The sequence below is a fragment of the Mobula hypostoma genome, chromosome 16 (genome assembly GCF_963921235.1).
Source record: "Mobula hypostoma chromosome 16, sMobHyp1.1, whole genome shotgun sequence".
Lineage (NCBI taxonomy): Eukaryota > Metazoa > Chordata > Chondrichthyes > Myliobatiformes > Myliobatidae > Mobula > Mobula hypostoma.
The window spans coordinates 49,886,128-49,907,522 of NC_086112.1; the positions used below are offsets into that span (position 1 = coordinate 49,886,128).

General features: G+C 40.1%; 1 protein-coding gene across 2 annotated transcripts in view; it reads right to left on the bottom strand.

Annotated features, from left to right (window-relative positions):
• Positions 1-21,395, bottom strand: part of auh (AU RNA binding protein/enoyl-CoA hydratase) — a 205,217-nt gene that overhangs the window by 174,196 nt on the left and 9,626 nt on the right. For both annotated transcript variants that reach the window (XM_063068934.1, XM_063068933.1), the window contains exons 2-3: positions 13,204-13,271; positions 11,984-12,071 (exon numbers count right to left, since the gene is read on the bottom strand). In XM_063068934.1, coding sequence (XP_062925004.1) covers positions 11,984-12,071; positions 13,204-13,271 — 156 coding nt within the window. The remainder of the gene's footprint in view (positions 1-11,983; positions 12,072-13,203; positions 13,272-21,395) is intronic.

Below are 21,395 nucleotides of genomic sequence, written 5' to 3' on the forward strand. Positions count from 1 at the left end.
ACGCTGTTCTTGGACTATAGTTCGCATTCAACACCATAATTCCTTCCAGGCTTGACAAGAAGCTCAGAGACCTTGGCCTTCACCCTGCCTCATGCAGCTGAACCCTGACTTCCTGTCAGATCATAAGAGTGGGTTCCCTCACCTCTGCCCCTCTGACCCTCAACACAGATGCCCCTCAGGGCTGTGCTATAAGACCCCTCCTCTACTCTCTGTATACCCACAACTGCGTCGCCATCCACAGCTCTAATCTGCTAATTAAATTTGCTGACAATACTGCATTGATTGGCCTTATCTCAAATAATAACAAGGCAGCCTACAGAGAAGTCATCACCCTGACACAGTAGTGCCAAGAAAACAACCTCTCCCTTAATGTTGCAAAAATAAAGGAGCTGGTTGTGGACTACAGGAAGAATGGAGGCAGGCTAACTCCTATTGACATCAATGGATCTGGGATCGAGAGGGTGAAAAGCTTTAAGTTCCTCAGCATACTCATCACCAAGAATCTCACATAGTCTGTACATACCAGTTATGTGATGAAAAAAGGACAACAGCGCCTCTTTCATCTCAGACAGTTGAATAAGTTTGGTACGAGTCCCCAAATCCTATGGACTTTGTACAGGGGCACAACTGAGAGCATCCTGACTGGCTGCATCACTGCCTGGTATGGGAACGGTACCTCCCTCAATCGCAGGACTCTGCAGAGAGTGGTGCGGACAGTCCAGCACATCTGTAGATGTGAACTTCCTACTATTCAGGACATTTACAGAGAGATGTGCGTAAAAAGGACCCGAAGGATCATTGGGCATCAGAGTTACCCCAGCCACAAACTGTTTCAGCTGTTACCATCCGGGAAACAGTACAGCAGCATAAAAGCCAGGACCAACAGGCTCCAGGACAGCTTCTTCCACCAGGCCATCAGACTAATTAATTCACGCTGATACAATTGTATTTCTATGCTATATTAACTGCCCTGTCGTACGTACTATTTATTACAAACTACTATAAATCGCATATTGCACATTTAGACGGAGACGTATCATAAAGATATTTACTCCTCAGGTATGTGAAGGATGTAAGAAATAAAATCAATTCAATTCAATTCCTTGCCTTATCCTCTCTGCAACTTAAAACTGTTTTATTTCTCCCCCAGTTCTGATGAAGGGTCCTCGACCTGAAATGTTTACTCAGTCTCTCTTTTCGCTGTTCCTGCTGTGCGCTTCCAGCCTTTTCGGCATATGTGCCTATTTCCTCTTCATTCAATATTCAACATAAACAATGGAAGCATGTTAATATAATTTTATCTATGAGGAAAACACCTCTCAAGACAAGTGAAAGACAAATAAGGCAGGTGTTTGGATCCTTGGGAGGTTAAATTTATCATGTTTTCTGAATTATTTCCAAATTTCTATTTCATGGGACCAACTATCCTGTGTCAATGACCTTATGCATAGTGAACTCCATCTGCACACATATCAGTGATTAAAATAATGCAGCACTGGGGATTCTGGAACCAGGTGTATCAGAATTCTTGCCCAAGAGCCTTAAATGATGTTGCCTCTTCAATCATAGTGCTGAAAAGAAGGATATTTAAAAATCAGGTAGTAAATTTCTCAGTAGTACAAGTTTCAGCACCTGGTATTTCATCAACATGATGACTGTCGCTTACAGAGTTTTCTCAGTTGGCTCTGAACCAGCAAATCCAAGGTGGAATTACCCCTGCTCTTTTTTTTAAACATTCGTCCATTTATTTGCCAGCACAGTAAAATTAAATACAACAGATGCACAACTATGATAAAAACAGAAAACCTGGGATACCCGGCAGGGCAATGCCCTTTCACTGGAACAGGGAAGGTTAGAAATAGAAGCACAAGGTAAGCTTTTAAACATTTTCCATGACTGAACACTATCACTGCTGGTCCTCTGTTACAACACCACGTTCCCACTCTCTCTTCATACTCCTTGTGGCTAGGAAACTCTATCTCCATAAAAAGTTCAGCTATTAGACTTCCATAATTTTAGGTGGCAAACATTGCACAGGTGCACCCACTTCCCAGTGAAGAAACTTCTGTTCATCCCAAGCATAAAAAGATGCACCACAGAAACAAGCCCCTCAGCCCACTGGGAATATACTGACCAGCAACCATTCATTTTACACTAGTCCTACATTAGTTCAGTTTTTTTAATTTTTCCCACATTTTCATCAGCCCTCCCTAAAATTTACAATTCACCAATACACCAGAGCCAATTAACCCACAAGCATGCTTGTCTTTGGGATGAATCAGTCATAGAGAGAACATGCAACTCTTCAGACAGACAGGTTCCCAAGATCAGGACTGAATAGTCAAAAGCACACACAGCTCTCTGGCACTTTGAGGCAGCAGCTCTACTAACTCCAACGCTGCGCCAAGTCCCAAATGTCTTTACCTACTGTGAACCTAGTTCTCCACCAGAAGAAATAATCCCCAACTTTAGTTCATCACGCTCTATAAGGATGTTGTATATTTCAATGAGATCCCCTCACATTCTTCAAAACGCAAAAGAATGCAGATCCAATCAATCTAATTTCACGCCAAAATGACAGTCTTGTCATTCAGGAATCAGCCCAGCAAACTTTTGCTGGACTCCAATGGCAAGTATATACAATGTTAAAATACAATGGTGTGGAGATAGAAACAATCTACAACAGCGTGGAAGAGAGGACAGATTAAATGGTCAAAGGGATACTTGTACAAAGCATTTAGAGGCAACCATTGGATCAAGAAAATAAACAAAAGACAAGACTGCACAAGGACAAATAGGAAAGTAGAATCATTCTAAAATTGTTGACCTCAATGAAGGATGAGATGCTGTACATAGAGTCAGTAATACAGCTTGGAAACAGGCCCTTGGTCCAAGTCATCCATGCCAAAGTGCCTACATGAGCTAGTCCTATTTGCCTACTTCTAAATCATTCCTATTCCATGAACATAACTAAATGTCTTTTAAATGCTGTAACTCTACTGGCCTCTATCACTTCCTCTGGCAGATTGTTCCATGTACCCACCATACTTTATGGAAAATTGTGTCCTTGGGTCTTCTTTAAATCTTCCCCCTCTCACCTTAATCTAAGCCTTCCAGTTTTAGACACCCCTACTTGGGAAAGGGTGACTATTCACCTCATCCATGACCCTCATGATATTATAAACCTCTAAAGATCACCCTGTTGGTCTCCTACTTTCCAGTAGAAACAGCCACAGCCTATCCAGCTTCTCATAATTCAAGGTATCTAGTACTGGCAACATGCTCAGGAATTGCTACTGCATCCTTTCCAACCTTATGATATCCTTCCTATAGCCAGGCAATCAGAACTGCAGACAACATTCCAAGCATGGTCTCAGCAACAACTTGCACAGATGTAATTTGACATTCCAATTCTTTCTCTGTTCCCTTAACTGTGCAAGTCCAGTCCTGGTGTAAACTTTCATAATGACTCATTCTGCACTGGTCAGTGTTAAATTCTAACTGCTATTCAATGGTTGATCAAGATTCTATTGTAATTTTAGATGAACCAGCAATTTTGGAGTACAAGAAACTGGAAAGTGTCCTTTCTACTTCTCTTTCTCCCATGGTCCAATATCCTCTCCTACTGGACTATTACCTCCCTTTTTGTCACTTCATTCCCCTCTTAAATAAATAGCAAAGCATAGCTGCCCTCCAGTCTGCCCAGAGTACCTCACCTGTGACTAATGATGATACAAATGTCTCTTTCGGAGCCCCAACAATTTCACCCAATTCACACAATGTTGTAAAGTATACTTGGTCAGGCTCCAGGGACTTATCCACCCTTCTACACTTTAAAACTGCCAGCACCTCTTCTTTTATAAAATAAGTATCTTTCTATACATCAGTACTGAATTCCCTAGTATTCAAGAGCTTCTCCATGGCAAATACAGATGAGAGATATTCAATTTTTTCCATGGCTCCACACATAAACAAAACTGTTTATGGAAACTTAGTAGAGGTCTTATAGCGTATTCTTGACTTCTGTTTCTTATATGCTTAAAGAAAAAGTTCTTGATACCATTTATTGGCTGCATGTGCAAGAGTTTTGGGAATTTGCAGGATTGGGCCACTGAGTCAATTATTAAAAATAAACATGCAAAATGTAATTGAAAGTTGACCAATTTGACATTGTAAATAATACCTTGACAATTTATATTTTTTTGCAAAGAATTTATCATGTATAGGAGTCATTATAAATCTGCAGATAACAGTTCAAAGTAAATTTATTATCAAAGTACACGTGTTGCCATATACAACACTGAGATTAGTTTTCTTACAGACATACTCAAATCCAATAACCATGACAGAAACAATGAAAGACCACACCCAACATGGCGGACAACCAGAGGGCAAAACACAACAAAATGTGCAAATAAAGAAAAAACAATACTAAATAAGCAATCAAAATCAAGAACATGAGAAGAAGAGTCCTTGAAAGTCAGTCCAGAGGTTGTATCAAAGGTTACTGATATTCTCCTATCAACAAACTGCTTAGAAATAGTTATGAATTTTCTTGAAAATGTGCCCCCAAATCTCAACATAATGTTACAGAAAAATTAAAAGGGGCACAACTATTGATTTCATGTGGTTGTAGTTTTAGGAGTTCTAATGACGATATTGATATATTTCAAAATTAACAACTACAAATTTCTCTTCCTAGTTACTACCCTTTTGCTCTTAAAATAGTTTTTGCACCTCTTTGGCAGAAAAAATAAAGGAGAATTCCATTTCATGCCTTTTTGTCCTATTGATTTCCTTCTTAAGTTTACTACTACATCCTTTATCTCAGTTCACTTAATTCCAGCTGCCTATACATGACATATGCCTCCGTTTTTCCTGAATGGGGTCTTAATATTCCTCATCAACCAGGGCTCCCTAGTCCTATCAGACTTGCCCTTCACTCCAACAGAAAAATGTTGGCTATGAACACTTGCCATTTTTCTTTTAAAATGCTTACACTGGCCAGACATCCCTATACCTTCCCATAGCCCATCCCAATTAACTTCTGCCAATTCTCATCCAACATCATCAAAAATGAATTTTGATCCAATTCTGGACGTTAACTTTATCAAAGTGCTCTTCCACTGACAATCTAGCTACTTCCAAATGGTTGGCCAAGTGTTGCCCCTCTCTAATTCTGCCATCTATACTATACTTAAAGAAAATTTTCTTGGGGATCTTAAATTCTGCCTCAACCTTCAGCAATACAGTCATCCCAAAAGAGAAATGCCATTACTCTACATGTTTACTCTTCTAAGCACCAATGACTGTTGACTGTTTTCTACCCATATAGCCTTACCGAATGACCTCTCTGACACAGGAATATGTTCTCAAAGTACTACTATAATTTTTCTCTAATCAAAATGCACCTCTCTCTACAATCTTACCTCCACCTCTATCATGGCTGTAGCATACATACTCTAACTTCCTCCACCAAATACCATCCTCCATTGAGTAGAGGTTGACAGTGTCCTCAAATAACTGTTCCATTTCTCCAAATTCTGCCTTCAACCTTTCACCTCTATCACCAGGGCCATGACAGACTTTTCCTTTGTTTTCAGCCTCCAGCTTTCATATTGATCATGTTCTGCTATTCCTAGCACTATTCAGCATAATGCCACTACTAAACATATACTATCCTCTTCTTTCAGCATTTTGAAGGAACTATTCCCTCTTTGATTTGCAGGTTCGCTCCAAGCTCATGGTCATATTTTATACTCCTCCCAAAGGTCGCAAGATTCAATCAGGCAATTATTTGTATTTCTCTTAATTTAGTGTTCTGTACTCACTGTCCATAATCTCATCTACACTAGGTAGACCAAATGCAATTTATATGAACTGTGTGCATTCAATCATTTCTCCTCCCAAATATGATTCAAGCTGCTATTTACCTGTAGTTTGAATTTATCATTTATTATCTCACTTTAATTTTGGCACAATTTGGAAGCAGAGGTCAAAAAATTTCAAGGGAGCTGATCCTTGTGCAGATGCTATTTTCTGATTGGACACACTGCAACTTTCCAAACGCAACATCAACATTAAGGCACACAAAATGCTGAAAGAACTCATATGGCCAGACAGCATCTATAGAAAAGAGTACAGTCGACGTTTCCGGCTAAGACCCTTCATCAGGGCCGAGATTAATAATTCAATTGGATCATGCTATGCCTCTGGATATCCATGAATATTGTTTCCATTTCAGCCCCGTTATCATCTTTGCACAATCTTGCACTTTCATCCCTTAAGGGAGTTAATTTCTTTTGTCCCCTACCATAAACCTTGTCTGTTTCACTCATCGTCCCCACTTCTCCCAATCTTAACTTACTTGTTACAAAGACCACGCAGCCCATCAAGTCTATGCCTGCTTCCATCTGAAGGATGCGTTTAATCCCTTTCATCTTATTTCACTATAACCAATTCTTTCTCACATAGCTATCACTCCCTTTTGATTCGTTTGCCATCTACCTATACTAACAGTAACTACCAATACATCACAGGGAAGTAAAATGAAATTGGAGAATCCCAGAAAACCACTGCAGTCACAAGGATAATGTACACAAGTATAACATCCATGGTCAGGATCAAATATGGATCACTGGATTTTAACATTTACTTTTATCATGATCATTTTAATTTCTGATTCAACTTCACTGACTTTTAACTGTTTCTCTTTCAACACATCACCTGTAAATACACAGTATCGTCAAGATATTTTGATGATTTATAATTAGCCAGATCAGGAGCAGGAATTGGTAAGACAGATCAAATGCATCATTCTGCTACTATTTCAGTTAAATATCAACAAAACCTAAAGCAGGGATGAAACCCAAGACTCCTCTGACCCAATTGCACAGTATCATACCCTTAATCATCAGGCTATTAAAAATGTTTTTTTCCCAAATCATGCTAATTAGAAGAAAACCATGTTTTCTAAAGCAGGTTGCTCAAACTGTAAAAAAAATATTTGTCATTATTGCTGCAATGTTGTTTTCAGGAAATTGCTACTTAACTGGTGTTGTCACATTGTTACAAATATCAATTCACTAAATCAGGAAACAGCTTGGCTGTCACTTCTCTGCAGATTTCCTAGGAAAGTTCTGATTACAATGAGTACACTATAATAACAATTAACCAGAATAAACAGCAGGATCATATAGAAAGAAACTTAATTAAATTATCCAAAAAGCTGTGGGCATCAGCAATGTACTATTTTGAATGTTGAGCTTCCTCTGCTACTTTCAATGTATCTCAATTTTCAGCTGTATAAATATTTGCAGAAAAAAATGCCATTGTTCATTACAAATTCAAAATGTATAACAGGCTCTTTTTTAAAATAATAAAACCCTTACAAACGTTTTCACAAGAACAGATGGTGGTAATGTGCCAAAGCTTATATTGAATTGAAAATTCAAATGAGTACGAATTTTAGCATTGGTTATAAATTTTAAAATAAAACTTTACTCATTGGTAAAGTTCAGTAAGTTCTCCAGTATTCAGTGAACCCATGCTATAATATGTAATAAAATTACTCATTCTTCTGAGAATTGCATTTCACCATTGCTTCTAAGTCCATGACAGTCAACAAATGAGTTTAATCCATCAGACCTTGGGACTGGAGGTGGCAGACTAGCAGATTTTTGAGACTGTGGATGTTCCAATTAATACTACAATGTACTTCTCAAGTAGAGTTGGATAACACAGAATTGATTGTTTGACCCAATCATGACAACTGTTTTGTCCATATACACTAATTCCATGTGACCTTATTAGGTTCATATCTGTCTCTGCCCTGCCTGTTTAAAAGTCTTTTAAGCATACTGATTGTGTCCAATTCCATGATGTAACGTGGCAGTGAGTTCCAGATATCAACTCCGTAACTTCCGCCACCTCCAACGGGATCCCACCACTAAGCATATCTTTCCCTCCCCGCCTCTCTCTGCATTCCGCAGGGATCGCTCCCTACACAACTCCCTTGTCCATTCGTCCCCCCCATCCCTCCCCACTGATCTCCCTCCTGGCACTTATCCGTGTAAGCGGAACAAGTGCTACACATGCCCTTACACTTCCTCCCTTACCACCATTCAGGGCCCCAAACAGTCCTTCCAGGTGAGGCATCACTTCACCTGTGAGTCGACTGGGGTGATATACTGCGTCCGGTGCTCCCGATGTGGCCTTTTATATATTGGTGAGACCTGACGCAGACTGGGAGACCGCTTTGCTGAACATCTACGCTCTGTCCGCCAGAGAAAGCAGGATCTCCCAGTGGCCACACATTTTAATTCCACATCCCATTCCCATTCTGACATGTCTATCCACGGCCTCCTCTACTGTAAAGATGAAGCCACACTCAGGTTGGAGGAACAACACCTTATATTCCGTCTGGGTAGCCTCCAACCTGATGGCATGAACATTGACTTCTCTAACTTCCGCTAGGCCCCACCTCCCCCTCGTACCCCATCTGTTACTCTTTTTAATGCACACATTCTTTCTCTCACTCTCCTTTTTCTCCCTCTGTCCCTCTGAATATACCTCTTGCCCATCCTCTGGGTCACCCCCCCCCGTCTTTCTTCCCGGACCTCCTGTCCCATGATCCTCTCGTATCCCCTTCTGCCTATCACCTGTCCAGCTCTCGGCTCCATCCCTCCCCCTCCTGTCTTCTCCTATCATTTTGCATCTCCCCCTCCCCCTCCAGCTTTCAAATCCATTACTCACTCTTCCTTCAGTTAGTCCTGACGAAGGGTCTCGGCCTGAAACGTCGACTGCACCTCTTCCTATAGATGCTGCCTGGCCTGCTGCGTTCACCAGCAACTTTGATGTATGTTGCTTGAATTTCCAGCATCTGCAGAATTCCTGTTGTTTCCAGATATCAACTACTGTGTTAAGAAAAAAACACTCCCTCCTTTCACATGAAATGCATACTTTCTTCTTTCATACCTTTAATTCACTTTCTTCCCCCAAATAAAATCACTTCCCCAGCAAATCTGTTAATTTTCAAGGGAATGCAGGAAACAGAACCTGGTGACTTTCATTCAAGAATGCAAAGAAGGTCCCGGCGAGTTTAAAGGAAGCGCAAGAACCCCAAGCCCAGCTACATGGGAATTGCAATCCTTGTTACATAGAGTGGAGTACACACATTATAAGCCATATGCCAAAACACCAGGATTTCAGAATATTCAGGGAGCTGATTATTGGAGTTTTACTGTACTGCACTATTAGAAACAAACTTGATCCTGTGTTCCTAAATCTTAAAATGTTACAGAAGAATTGTGCAGTATTAGGAAGCCCAAATAGTATTAACTAGAAATAGATAATACCAGGACAGTACTTTTTGCTTAAAGAAGAGAACTTGTAGAAGAAAACTGCACAGCCAATGGCAATGAACAATGTATATTAGAGAAATATTACAAACAAAATCACCAAAGAAACTATTCACTAGAAGTTGGAGAACAGGTTTCTCCTGAATAACAACAGTTAAAATGCAAAAGGCATACATAAAGCTTCAGAGACTGATGGCTTTTTTTTAAAAAAAGAAAGGCGACCATCAAAAAATTGGGGTGTTTACCCAAATACTTTTGCTCAGGCTGAAGAGATGGGTGGACAGGACAACAATAAATGCATAACAAATATGAACAACTGAAATAATAATTTCACTCAGCCCTTCTGTGGAGCGGACCAAATGTTAAGCCACGTTTTCACTGTCAATTGCAGTACTGCCTTAGTGCTACAGTTATGAAACCAATGCAACCAGTTATTGAGTTATATCTTGTTTAATTTTTGCTAAAAGGTTATGACTGGAACCACTGGCATCCAGAAGGTGAAACTCACAGTTCCAGAGTACTGCACAGAAACAAATAAAATACTCAACTCCAGGACATACTGGTAAATTCAGTTTATGCTGCCAGAGCAGGGCCCAGTGGGGCTGGACTCCCCACATACTTAGATCTTCCATCAGGTCTTAGCAAGTGCAGAATCAAATATCTTAACAGGGATGAAAGGGTAAATATTTAGTTGACAAAGAGGAAAACAAGTTCTGGTTTCCCTCCTCTTTTCCTTTCTTCTTGGTCCATAGTCGTCTCCCAATTCTTCATCTTCAACCCTTTACCCTTTCTACTTATTCCTCCCAGCATTTTACTTCACTCCCCCTCCGCCACCATATTATTCTGACTTTTACCCTGTTCCTGTCCAGTCCTGATGATCTCTTCCCAAAGCATTGACTGTTTATTCCCCTCTATAGATGCTGCCTGATTCGCTAAGTTCCTCCAGCATTTTGAGAATGTTACTTACAAATAATTTTGCACTAGCTTAATTTTTTTTAATTATCCTAATAGAGTGCTTGGTTTCAATTGAGCAACAAGGCAATGGTTAGAGGGAAGAAGAGAAGATTAAAGAGAGAACAGAATGAGGTGAGAAACAAAAGTTGACAAAATGTGAAGAAAGGAAAATAATGGGACAGTTCAGCAAGAGGGGAATACGATTGGTTATGTTTCTCACAGAACAATTCAAGTCCTGAAAATCTGCATTAACAAAATCTCCTTTAATGTTTCCAGTCTTTAATTTTGCTGTCACAAAGGCAATTTTTGAAGAGACACTGAAAGGTCAAATTATAAGTTACAACAGTCCAAAATGTGAAGTTAGTACGGGAAAAGTTCTATAAATAGACAGCACCACACCATTCAATTTGGTTAAGAATTGACAAAACAGCATGATAATCAACCATGTATTAAAGTTTTGATCCACTTTCATATTTTAGTCCATTAAATATAAAGCAACCTTTATCATAAAAAGTTATTACAGACCACTACAAAAGCGGGGAAAAAAATAAACTTCTCTGGGTGAAAAAGAATGATAAATGACAACTTGCCATCATTTTATTTAAGGGTGAAGCACGTCATAAAGCTGTTCTGCCATATAGAACCAATTACATAAAATAAAACCATCTAATTATTGTTCTTTTGACAGCTATTTCTTTCCTTTAATTTCAATGAGGCTGCTTTATTTGCAGCAGGTCTAATCTGCTGCAGTCTCAGTATATAGATCTTAGAATGTCAGAACAGAGAAACCAAGGAAGTGTTCACCATCGCAATAGATTCCATGAATTACCCACTGGCGCAATGCAAATGTTCCAGTGCCAGTAGTTCACAGGAGCAGACAGCAGAACTTTAGTATCTACCCAAGTCCTAAGTACCCAAATACAAATCTGAACTGTTAATTATTTTGAAACACCTGTGGTAGTTATCCCAGAAAAGAGTTGTAAATTACCTGTCTAAGCAAATTCTCCAAATTGCAATACTCTCCTCAAAATTTGTTCTCAGAAATTCCAAAATATGAAACATTCTAATAATGAAAATCAGATGTAATCACAAATAACAGAAGTCACAGTTTACCTGTATCGCCTATCCCTACTTCTGTATCTTTTCCTAACCTTAATTTGCTTTGATCCATTAATGGCAGCTATGTATGCCGCAAGTCTCGTATTTCTCTCCATATACATCACCAGCTTCCTTTGATTTGTTATTCAAATCCTTAAAATTTTTTCTTCATCAGATTTTGGTCACCAGTCCCAATATTTCTTTCTGTAGTGTTAAATTTGTGTGACAACATCCCTGTAATTTTTCAAGTATCTTGGCTAGCAAGGCAGCTTTGTCTCCCAGGTCCAAATAAATAATCGAAAACTTCATCACCTGATATTACCTTGTATCCAAAAGAACTCTGAATTGTTTATTACAGGATTTCACTATCAACTGAAAAAGCTGTTATTAAACATTTTTTTTCAACCATACTTTAAAATTAAATATTAAAAATAAAAATGACATTTATGCTCTTATGCATTACAAATCAAGCAAGCAATAATGCTAAATAATTTTATAGTCATTTAGAAAGACTTAACGAAATGGTTCTCGTATAGAGGCATGTTATTTGAGAGCTAATGCTGATGACAAACCTGCACAAAATATGCCTGGTACCTCACTGCGCAATATAACAGTTCGAACATTATTATCGTGTTTCACTTCTTCTATTGCTGCTGCCATCTAAATAAGAGAAAACACAGTAATGTACAAAATCAAAGATACCGAGGAACAATGTCAAACCAATATAGTTGTATGCCCATGCTTAGCTCACTCATGAACATGCTTCCACTTCACCAGCTTATTCTTTGATTTCTTTCTAACATATTTACTCAGCTTTGCGTTAGTCATCTATATCTCAACTGCTCCAACTAGCATGAAACTTTCGAACCACTTCAGTTACTTTCATACTCCCCAGTTTTAGTAAAGCAATAAGGAAACATTATCCCTGAGTCAATGGTACTTCAATGATTTCTGAATATGTGCACCTTTAATCTTTCACCTACTAGATCCTTCTCTTCCTCTACCCACAATGAAAATTATCATTTCTCATACTAAACTGCAACATTGGATGTTTATCTGTATAATAATTAACATGCGATTTACATGCCTATACCGGACAAATATTTATGCCATATATTTTTGCAGCCTTCTCAGAATTAAGTAAGTCCACCCATTTGATAGCATGTGCAAACTTTCAAATTGTTTATCTGTTTCCAATTGTAAATTATTCATATAAATGGCAAAATAAACAACTTAAAAAAACAATTTCTCAATTTCCATCAATCTCAGAAAAAAACATTTAATTGTAACATTCTTCATTTTGTTCAATTGGCAACATTACCTTGTTCTTCAGCTTGTTACATAGCCTGAATAAACATATTCAGTCCAGTCCAGTCCAGTCCAGTCATGAATTATTAATCCACTACTTCAAAGCCATTTGACCGTCCAATAATCTGCAACTACCAGACTTCCTTACTTCTTCAAAGAATTGGACAAAGGTTGCGCTGCATGTCTGGTTTCAAACCAAATTTAAGTGTTCTTTGTATTTCAGATTTGGGGATTTCCTTTTTCCCTTTCTTCTCAGAAATTAATTTGTAACTATCTACATTTGTCCCATCACCTTTCTAAAGAGAGTACCACCATTATCTGTTTAGTAGTCACTTGGGGGGTGGGGGGGTGGTGAAGAGACTTGAAAACAGCAAATACCACTTTCTAATGATGCCCAATAATAAATAACCAATAGATAAATGACCAACGGACTTTTCCTAGTTGTTCCTTGCCCTTCCAATAATATACAAATGCAAGTGCTTACCATGTCCACAAGTTTTCTGCTGATTGCATTTTTGGACTGTGGTCTATTTATTCCAAGTACAACAATTCCTGTTAAAATATAAAAAAATGAAATTAATCTGCCATCTTCTATAATTTTTGTAAATTCATAAACTAAAGTAAAATATTAAACTAAATCCCTAATGCTAGTTAAGAGAAATAATAAAAATTAAATAGGGAAATTAAAGGGGAATTTGTGAAATCAGAAAACATTACATTAACAAAATAAGAATGAAGTTAATTTGCAATTAAGGATAGCTGTGCAGAGATACTGGATTTTTAAAAAGGCAGAAGGACTACATAGTTTGCATGAATCAAAGTAAACTTGTCTCCAGAATATGGAATCATAAAATCATGAGGAGATCCGTAAGAAACGGGCCCTTCGGCTCTCAACATTCACAACAACCAGCAACTACCCAAATACATTAATCCTACAATAATTCCAGTTTTATTTTCATTGCATCCCCCTGGATTCTACCCTTCACTGACACACTCGGTCAAAATACAGTGCCCAATTAAGCTACCAACCTGCACATCTTTGGAAGATGGGAGGAAACCAGAGCACTCAGAGCAAACCCACACTGTCACAGGGAGAGTCTGCAAACTCCACACAGCCAGCACCCAAGGTCAGGATTGAAACTGGGTGAGGCGGTGGCTCTACCAGCTGCGCTTCTGTGCTGTGCAACTGAGACACACACCAATGTATGGAGCTAAATAATGTCATAAGCTCTAATTAGTATCTTTCAACCCTCCTTCAATAATGGAATAATGTGAAAGACTATGAAAGTTACGTTGTTATTCTATAATGTACCATGTGCCAATAAACTCAAACTCAGTAACAGGAAATAACTGAAATCCTATGAATGGAATAGAAGATTTACATCAGGTTTGAGTTCTTGATCTCTTCTCACACATGCAGCCTAACCTGCTGAACATTTCTAGCATTTTCTGCTTCTATTTTAGATTTTGCAGCATTTCATACATTTTCCCTAGCTATTGACTATTTCTCTCCCTTACATCTGACAAATTCAACTACTGTACAGCCACCCACCCAACCCTATAAAACTCAGCTGATTCAAAATTTAACTGGCCATATCTATGTCACATTCAGTCTTCAGCTCTGCGCTCAATATTCTAAATCAGGTTCTCAATCTTAAAATACCCTTTTTTTTCCCCCCTAACCTTGCCAAACCCCTCATCCATAACATGTTCAGTCCCAGCCAATCAGAGATTGGGAACAAGAGAAATGACTCACACCAGTTGGTCAGTGTGCAATCAAAAGCAGCGCTTTGTGGGAGTTTTGGTATTGGAACAGCAGCCAGTCAGATATCAGGATTCATTAGCAAGGCCAAACAAAAATAAGACAGGGGCAAGTGGAGCGGCTTTTGTTGGAGTGAACAGTGTTAGAATGGAGATTTGAGGCTTGAGTGAGAGAAGGAGAAAAGCTGTAGGTAGATTTTTTTCCAGTTTATTTATTGTTTTCTCCTTTATAATTGCACAGTTAAAATACATTATTGCACATTTAGAGCAGTGGAGATGCCAGGCAAGATAGCTAGATACTCCTCTTGCAGGATGTCAAGTCCCTGATGACTTCACCTGCAAGAAGTGCATACAGCTACAGCTTCTAACAGACTGTGTTAATGAATTGAAGCTGGAACTAGATGAACTCTGGATCATTTGGGAGGCTGAGGGGGTGATAGGCAGGACATATAGAGAGGTAATAACACCCAAGGTGCAGGACACAGGAAACTGGGTGACAGTCAGGGGGGTGAAAAGGGTTAAACAGCCAGTGCAGAGTACCCCTGTGACCATCCCCTGCAATACCACTTTGGATACTGTTGGGGGTAATGACCTAGTAGAGGAAAGTTACTGTGGTCAGGTCTCCAGCAGTGAGTCTGGCTCTGTGGGTCAGAAGTGGAGAGAAGACGTGACTTGTCGAGCTGTCATGATAGTGGATTTGTTAGTTAGGGGAAGAGAAAGGAGGTTCTGGGGACAAAAACAAAACTCCCAGATGCCTCCTAGTGCCAGAGTCTGAGACATTCTTAAGTGGGAGGGTGAGCAGCCAGAAGTCACAGTCCATATAGGTACCAATGCCATAGATAAGAAAAGGGACAAGGTTCTACAAAGTGAGTCAGGGAGTTAGGAGCCATGTTAAAGGACAGGACTCCACCGTTGTGATCTCAGGATTGCTACCTATGTCACAAGCTAGTGAAGTCAGAAATAGGAAGATCATACAGTTTAATACATGGCTAAGGAGTTGGTGTGGGAGGGAGGGCTGCAGATTTTTGGATTATTGGGCTCTCTTCTAGGGAACGTAGGACCTGTACAGAAAAGGCAGCTTGCACCTAGAGGGGGACTAATATCCTAGTGGGAAAGTTTGCTAGTACTACGGGGGGGGGGGGGGTCATGTTTAAACTCGAGTTGCAGGAGAATGGGAACCAGATTACCAGAACAGACAGTGGAGTGATTGGTGATGGTAGAAACATATGTTATTAAGACCTCAGACAAATTCAGGAAGTAAAAGGTTGAGCATGGTGTGACTATGGTCTCAGCTGCATATATTTCAATGCAGCAAGTATTGTAGAAAAGGCAGATGAGCTCAGGGCATGGATCAATACTTGGAATTATGATATTGCAGCCATTAGTGAGACTTCATTGTTGGAGGGGCAGGACTGGCAGCTCCATCGACACAGAGTCTACAGAAGTGAAGCAAAGCAGCAGTGAGGTCATGAGCCCTGTACAGATTACAGCAGAGAAGGTGTTTGCTGAGACAAATGAGGGTGGACAAATCCCCAGGGCCTAACAAGGTGTTCCCTCAGTCCCTGTGGGAGACAAGTGCAGAAATTGTTGTGGCCCTAGCAGAGATATTTAAATCATCCTTAGCAACAAGTGAGGTACCAGAGGATTGGAGGATAGCTAATGTTGTTCCGTTGTTTAAGAAAGGCTCTAAGAATAAACCAGGAAGTTATAGACCAGTGCACCTGACATCAGTAGTGGGAAAGATTTTGGGAGCTATTCTAGGGGACCAGATATATGAGTATTTGGACATACAGGGATTGATTAGGGATAGTCAGCATTTTTTTTTGCATTGTAGATCATGTCCAACCAACCTTAAGAGTTTTTTTTGAAGAAGTTACCAGGAAGTTGATAAAGGCAAGGCAGTAGATGTTGTCTACATGGACTTCACTATGGTCCCACATGGCTTCAAAGGTTTCAAAGGTACATTTAATGTCAGAGAAATGCATATAAGATACATCCTGAAATGCTTTTTCTTCGCAACCATCCACGAAAACAGAGGAGTGCCCCCAAAGAATGGACGACGGTTAAATGTTAGAACCCCAAAGTATCCCCCCAGCTCCCCTCCCTTCTGCGCATAAGCAAGCAACAATCCCCCCATGGGAGGTTGGGCTGGTCTAGAAGGTTCAGTTGCTTGGGATTCAAGGTAAGGTAGAAAACTGAATTAGATGATGACTTTGTAGGCAAAGCTGGAGAGTGGAGAGTGGGTTGCCTTTCTGACTGGAGGACTGTGACTAGTCGAAAACCACAAGGATTGATGCTGGGTCCGTTGTCGTTTGTCATCTATATTAATGCTTTGAATGATAATGTGGTTAACTGGATCAGCAAATTTGCGGATGACACCAAGATTGGGGGAGTAGTGGACCCTGAGAAAGACTATCAAAGCTTGCAGCAGGATCTGGACCAGCTGGAAAAATGGACTGAAAAATGATAGATGGAATTTAATGAAGACAAGTGTGACTTTGGGACCAACCATGGTAGGTTTTACATGGACAGGGGTACAAGAACCTCAAAAGCGTTGCTGCAAATAAACTGCCATATTTTATCACACTAGGGTGGCATGGTAGTGTAGCAGTTAGCGCAACACTTTACAGTACCAGCAATGACTGATTGGGGTTCAATTCCCACTGCAATCTGTAAGGAATTTCCACATTCTCCCTGTGACTGCATGGGTCTCCTCCCCCATTCCAAAGATGTACAGGTTAGGATTGGGTTTTGTTTGTTATGGGTATGCTATGTTGGCTCTGAAATCACAGGGACAATTGTGCGCTGCCTGCTGCACATCCTTGGACTATGTTGGTCATTAAAGCAAATGACAAATATCACTGCATGTTTCATAGTACATGTGTCAACTAAAGCTAATCGAATTCCATTTTTTCAATATCACTGGAAAAATTCAGATGACTAATTTCATCAACAGAATAAAATTTTTAGACATCTTTAGCAAAATACTTACTTGGCGAAAAGAGTTACCATAAACACAGAAACTGGCTGACTAGCGGGCTGGTTAAATGTTGTTGCAACAACAACTAGGCGCTCAACATCAGCATGACCACTGAATTAATTCTCAACTTCAGAAAGGGGAAGTCAGGAGAATACACACCAGTCCTCATTGAGGGGTCAATAGTGAAAGGGTGAGCAGCTCAAAGTTCCTGGACATCAACAACTCAAGAGGATCTATCCTGGGCCCAACACATTAATGCAATCACAATGACACACCAGTGACTCTACCTCATCATGGAACAACTTTATTTGCCACATACATTTACATGTATTAGGAATTTGCTGTGGTGTGTTGGTGCAACAAGTAACAATAAACAACACTGAATGATAAGAATAAAGAATTATACATAAAAAAAATAAACTTAGTGGTTAAAGTACAGAAATAGAATAAAATGTGCATAGGTAAACACCAGCATTTATTTACGATGTAAACAGCATTATAATATTATAATAGATTAAAGCGTTGACAGTGCAGTGCAGTGAAAACTGATAGCAGGGGTTGGAGTGGCCAACTAGAATGGTTGAATAGATTAACTGCCTGGAGGAAGAAACTTTTGAGATAGCGTGAAGTTTTTGTTTTAATAACCCAACAGCACTTTCCAGAATGGAGTTTCTGGAAAAAGGAGTTTCCAGGATGGGTAGTGTCAACAATGATTTTTTTTCCTGCCTGCTTCTTTGTTCTGGATGCACTCTAGTCATGCAGTGATGGTAGACTACAGCCAATAAACTTTTCAGCTGACCTGACAGATCACTGTAGTTTTCATATATTGTGAGAGAATACTGCTCCAAACTAGACAGCAAAGACTGATGTGAGGGTGTTCTCTGTGATGGTAGTGTAGAATTGCACTAGGTATGTTCTGGGGAAGATGGGATTTTACCAACTGCTGAAAGAAGTACATTCTCTGCCGAGCCTTTTTGTTAATGAAGGAGATATGGTTCTCCACCCAAGGTCCTGCAAGATAATGATGCCAAGGAACCATAATGTTGAAGTGGTGCTAACTGTACAGTTGTTGATGATGAGTGGGTTGAATCGAGACATATTTCTCCTGAAGTCAACATGCATCTCCACAGTTAAGGAAATTCCACTCCAAGTTACTGTGACTACACCAAGAGACTAGCTTGCTAACTTTCTAGTGATTCTTGGATTCATCACCACTGGTGATTAGTCCAATGTCAGTGGTGTCATCCACAAATTTTATTAGTTTAACTGATGAAGTTTATATACTTTCACATCAGTCATTACTGCCTGGTTTGGTGCAGCATTCTCTTACAATATACAAAACTACAGTGAATTGTCAGATAATCTAAAAAGTTCATTGATAAATAATCACTGCAGGACTTGTATGTGTTCAGGACAAAGAAGCAGGCAGGAAATATCATTGTCGATACTGCCTACCCTGGAATCTACCTTCAGTACAAGATGGTGGTGTGTTCAGAAGCAGCGGTCTCTCAGGCAACCAAAGGTGTTTTTGTCTTTTTTAAACATCTTTTTTTACAACTGCAAGTGAATGCTAGACACTGAGAACTTCAAGCATTGCAGGTCTACCCCGTCAGTGAGCTGCTCATTGGTGGACAAGCTGGACATGGTGCGAACCGTATTGCTGCCTGCTAAGAGAGGCATTGGTGCCAGTGCACAAAAGCAGTGGGCAGTATAACAGCACGTGATTGTCTCAGACATTTCGCTTGTGATTGCAAGACCCTGTTGGACACTGGGAGTGTTAACTACACCAAGTCCACTTATTGACATGACGTATGACAGGGGAGCTGTGTGGCCTAGTGTAGCAAGGACTAGGCCTCAAGCAATGGGCTTGCCCTTTACAGCAGTGCAAGAGAGGAGATGCCGGAAGTGGTGTAGCATAGCGTCCATGCTGGGTTGGGAGTTGCCCCACCCATTGGTGCTGCCATCCAGTGTTTGCTCAGTTGAAGCCAAGCTGGATTGCGTGGGAGTGTGCATACATTCATCTGCAGACTGCTGAGAACTGCTTGTTCTTACAGAAAACACCCATGCACCATCTATTTACAGGACATGTCACTCAGGGACTTGGGCTATATATACTTTTTGGTATAACTGTATGTTTACTTGCTATCTTACATGTGCTACTTGTACCTTGTACTGTGTATAACTGTTGCTACAGTGTTTTGCACCTTGGCCCCAGAGGAACACTGCTTCATTCTGCTGCATTTATGGGTATTCATGTATGGTTGAATGATGATTAAACTTGAACTTGACGGTTCACTGGAGACACATTCATTGGTGTACAGAGAAAATAGGAAAGGGGTGAGACACACCGCTGTGATGCGTCAGTGCTGATTGAGCAAGATGTGGAGATGTGCTTGCCTAATCTCACTTGCTGCCTCCTGTCAGAGGAAGGTTGTGATCCATCTGCAGATGGGACTTGAAGCCTTGAGGTGCCCCAAGATGACGGGTGAAGTGTTTTCGCAACCTCATTAGGAAACTGGGATGACTTGGTATGTCACAAAAGACTGTTGCAATTTTCTATAGATGAATGACGGACGGCATTCTTACTGGTTGATGCACATGAGGCTGCAAAGGGTGGGAGACTCAGCTAATTCCCACCAGAGGGCATCTTCAAGAGGTTGTGTCTCAAGAAAGCAGCAAACATCATTAAAGATCTTCACCATCTGGAACATGCCCAATTCAAACAACTACCATCAGGGAGGATATATAGAACATGATGACCCCACTCAATGTTTTAAAAACAGCTTCTTGCGCTCTGCCATTAGATTTCTGAATGGCTCATCAAAAACATTTCATATTGCTGCTTTTTCCACTATTTATTTTGCAACTTAGTAATCTTTATGTCTTGCACAATACTACTGCCACAAAACAACAAACTGTATGGCATACAGCCAGTGGCCAGTTTATTCAGTACACCTGCTCATTAATGCAAGTATCTAATCTGCCAATCATCTGGCAGAAACTCAATGCATTAAAGCATGGAGACATTGTCAGGAGGTTTAGATGTTGTTCAGACCAAACATCAGAATGGGAAATAGAAGTGGTCTAAGTGACTTTGCCTGTGGAATAATTGTTGCCAGGCAGGGTGGTTTGAGAATCTCAGAAACTGCTTACCTCCTGGGATTTTCACACACAACAGTCTCTAAAGTTTACAAAGCATGATGCGAAAAACAAAAAAAATCCAGTGAGCAGCAGTTCTGTGAGTGAAAGCACTTTGTTAATGAGAGGTCAGAGGAGAATGGCCAGACTGGTTCAAGCTAACAGGAAGGCAACATTACCTCAAATAACTATGCATTATAACTGTGGTGTGCAGAACAGCATCTCTGAACACACAACACATCGAACTTGAAGTGCATGGGCTACAACAGCAGAAGACAGCACCATGTTCCACTACTATACTGAACAGAGTAGTGTTACGACTTCGTAACGTACCAGCAGCAAGAGATGACAAATTGAGTCGAGTTTCAATATTAAAACCACTATATTTATTTACATCTACTCAAAAATATAGAAAATTAAATAAACTACTTTCTAAAACAGAAGTTAACAGTGTTATGTGTCTATAACTCCCTTACAGTCAAACTTAGAACCTGTTCTTAACGAATCTTACTCAAGCACAGTCGTAAAGTGGCAGTTCAGAGAGTCCCAGTAATTCACGAAATAGGTGAGAGGAGAAACTTGTGGATTCACAGTGAAGCGACGAGGCGCTCACGATCTCACGATGAATTCCAAAGATTCCACGGCTAGCGAACGAAGAAACGGTTACCAAAATCCCAGCCGAGGGATACTGTGTTGAAGTCCATGAAGAGCAATTTCACAAAGTGACTGTCACGAAATCCACACCCACGGATCATACGAAGGACAGACACATCTCCACAATGCACAGTGTGCCGCTG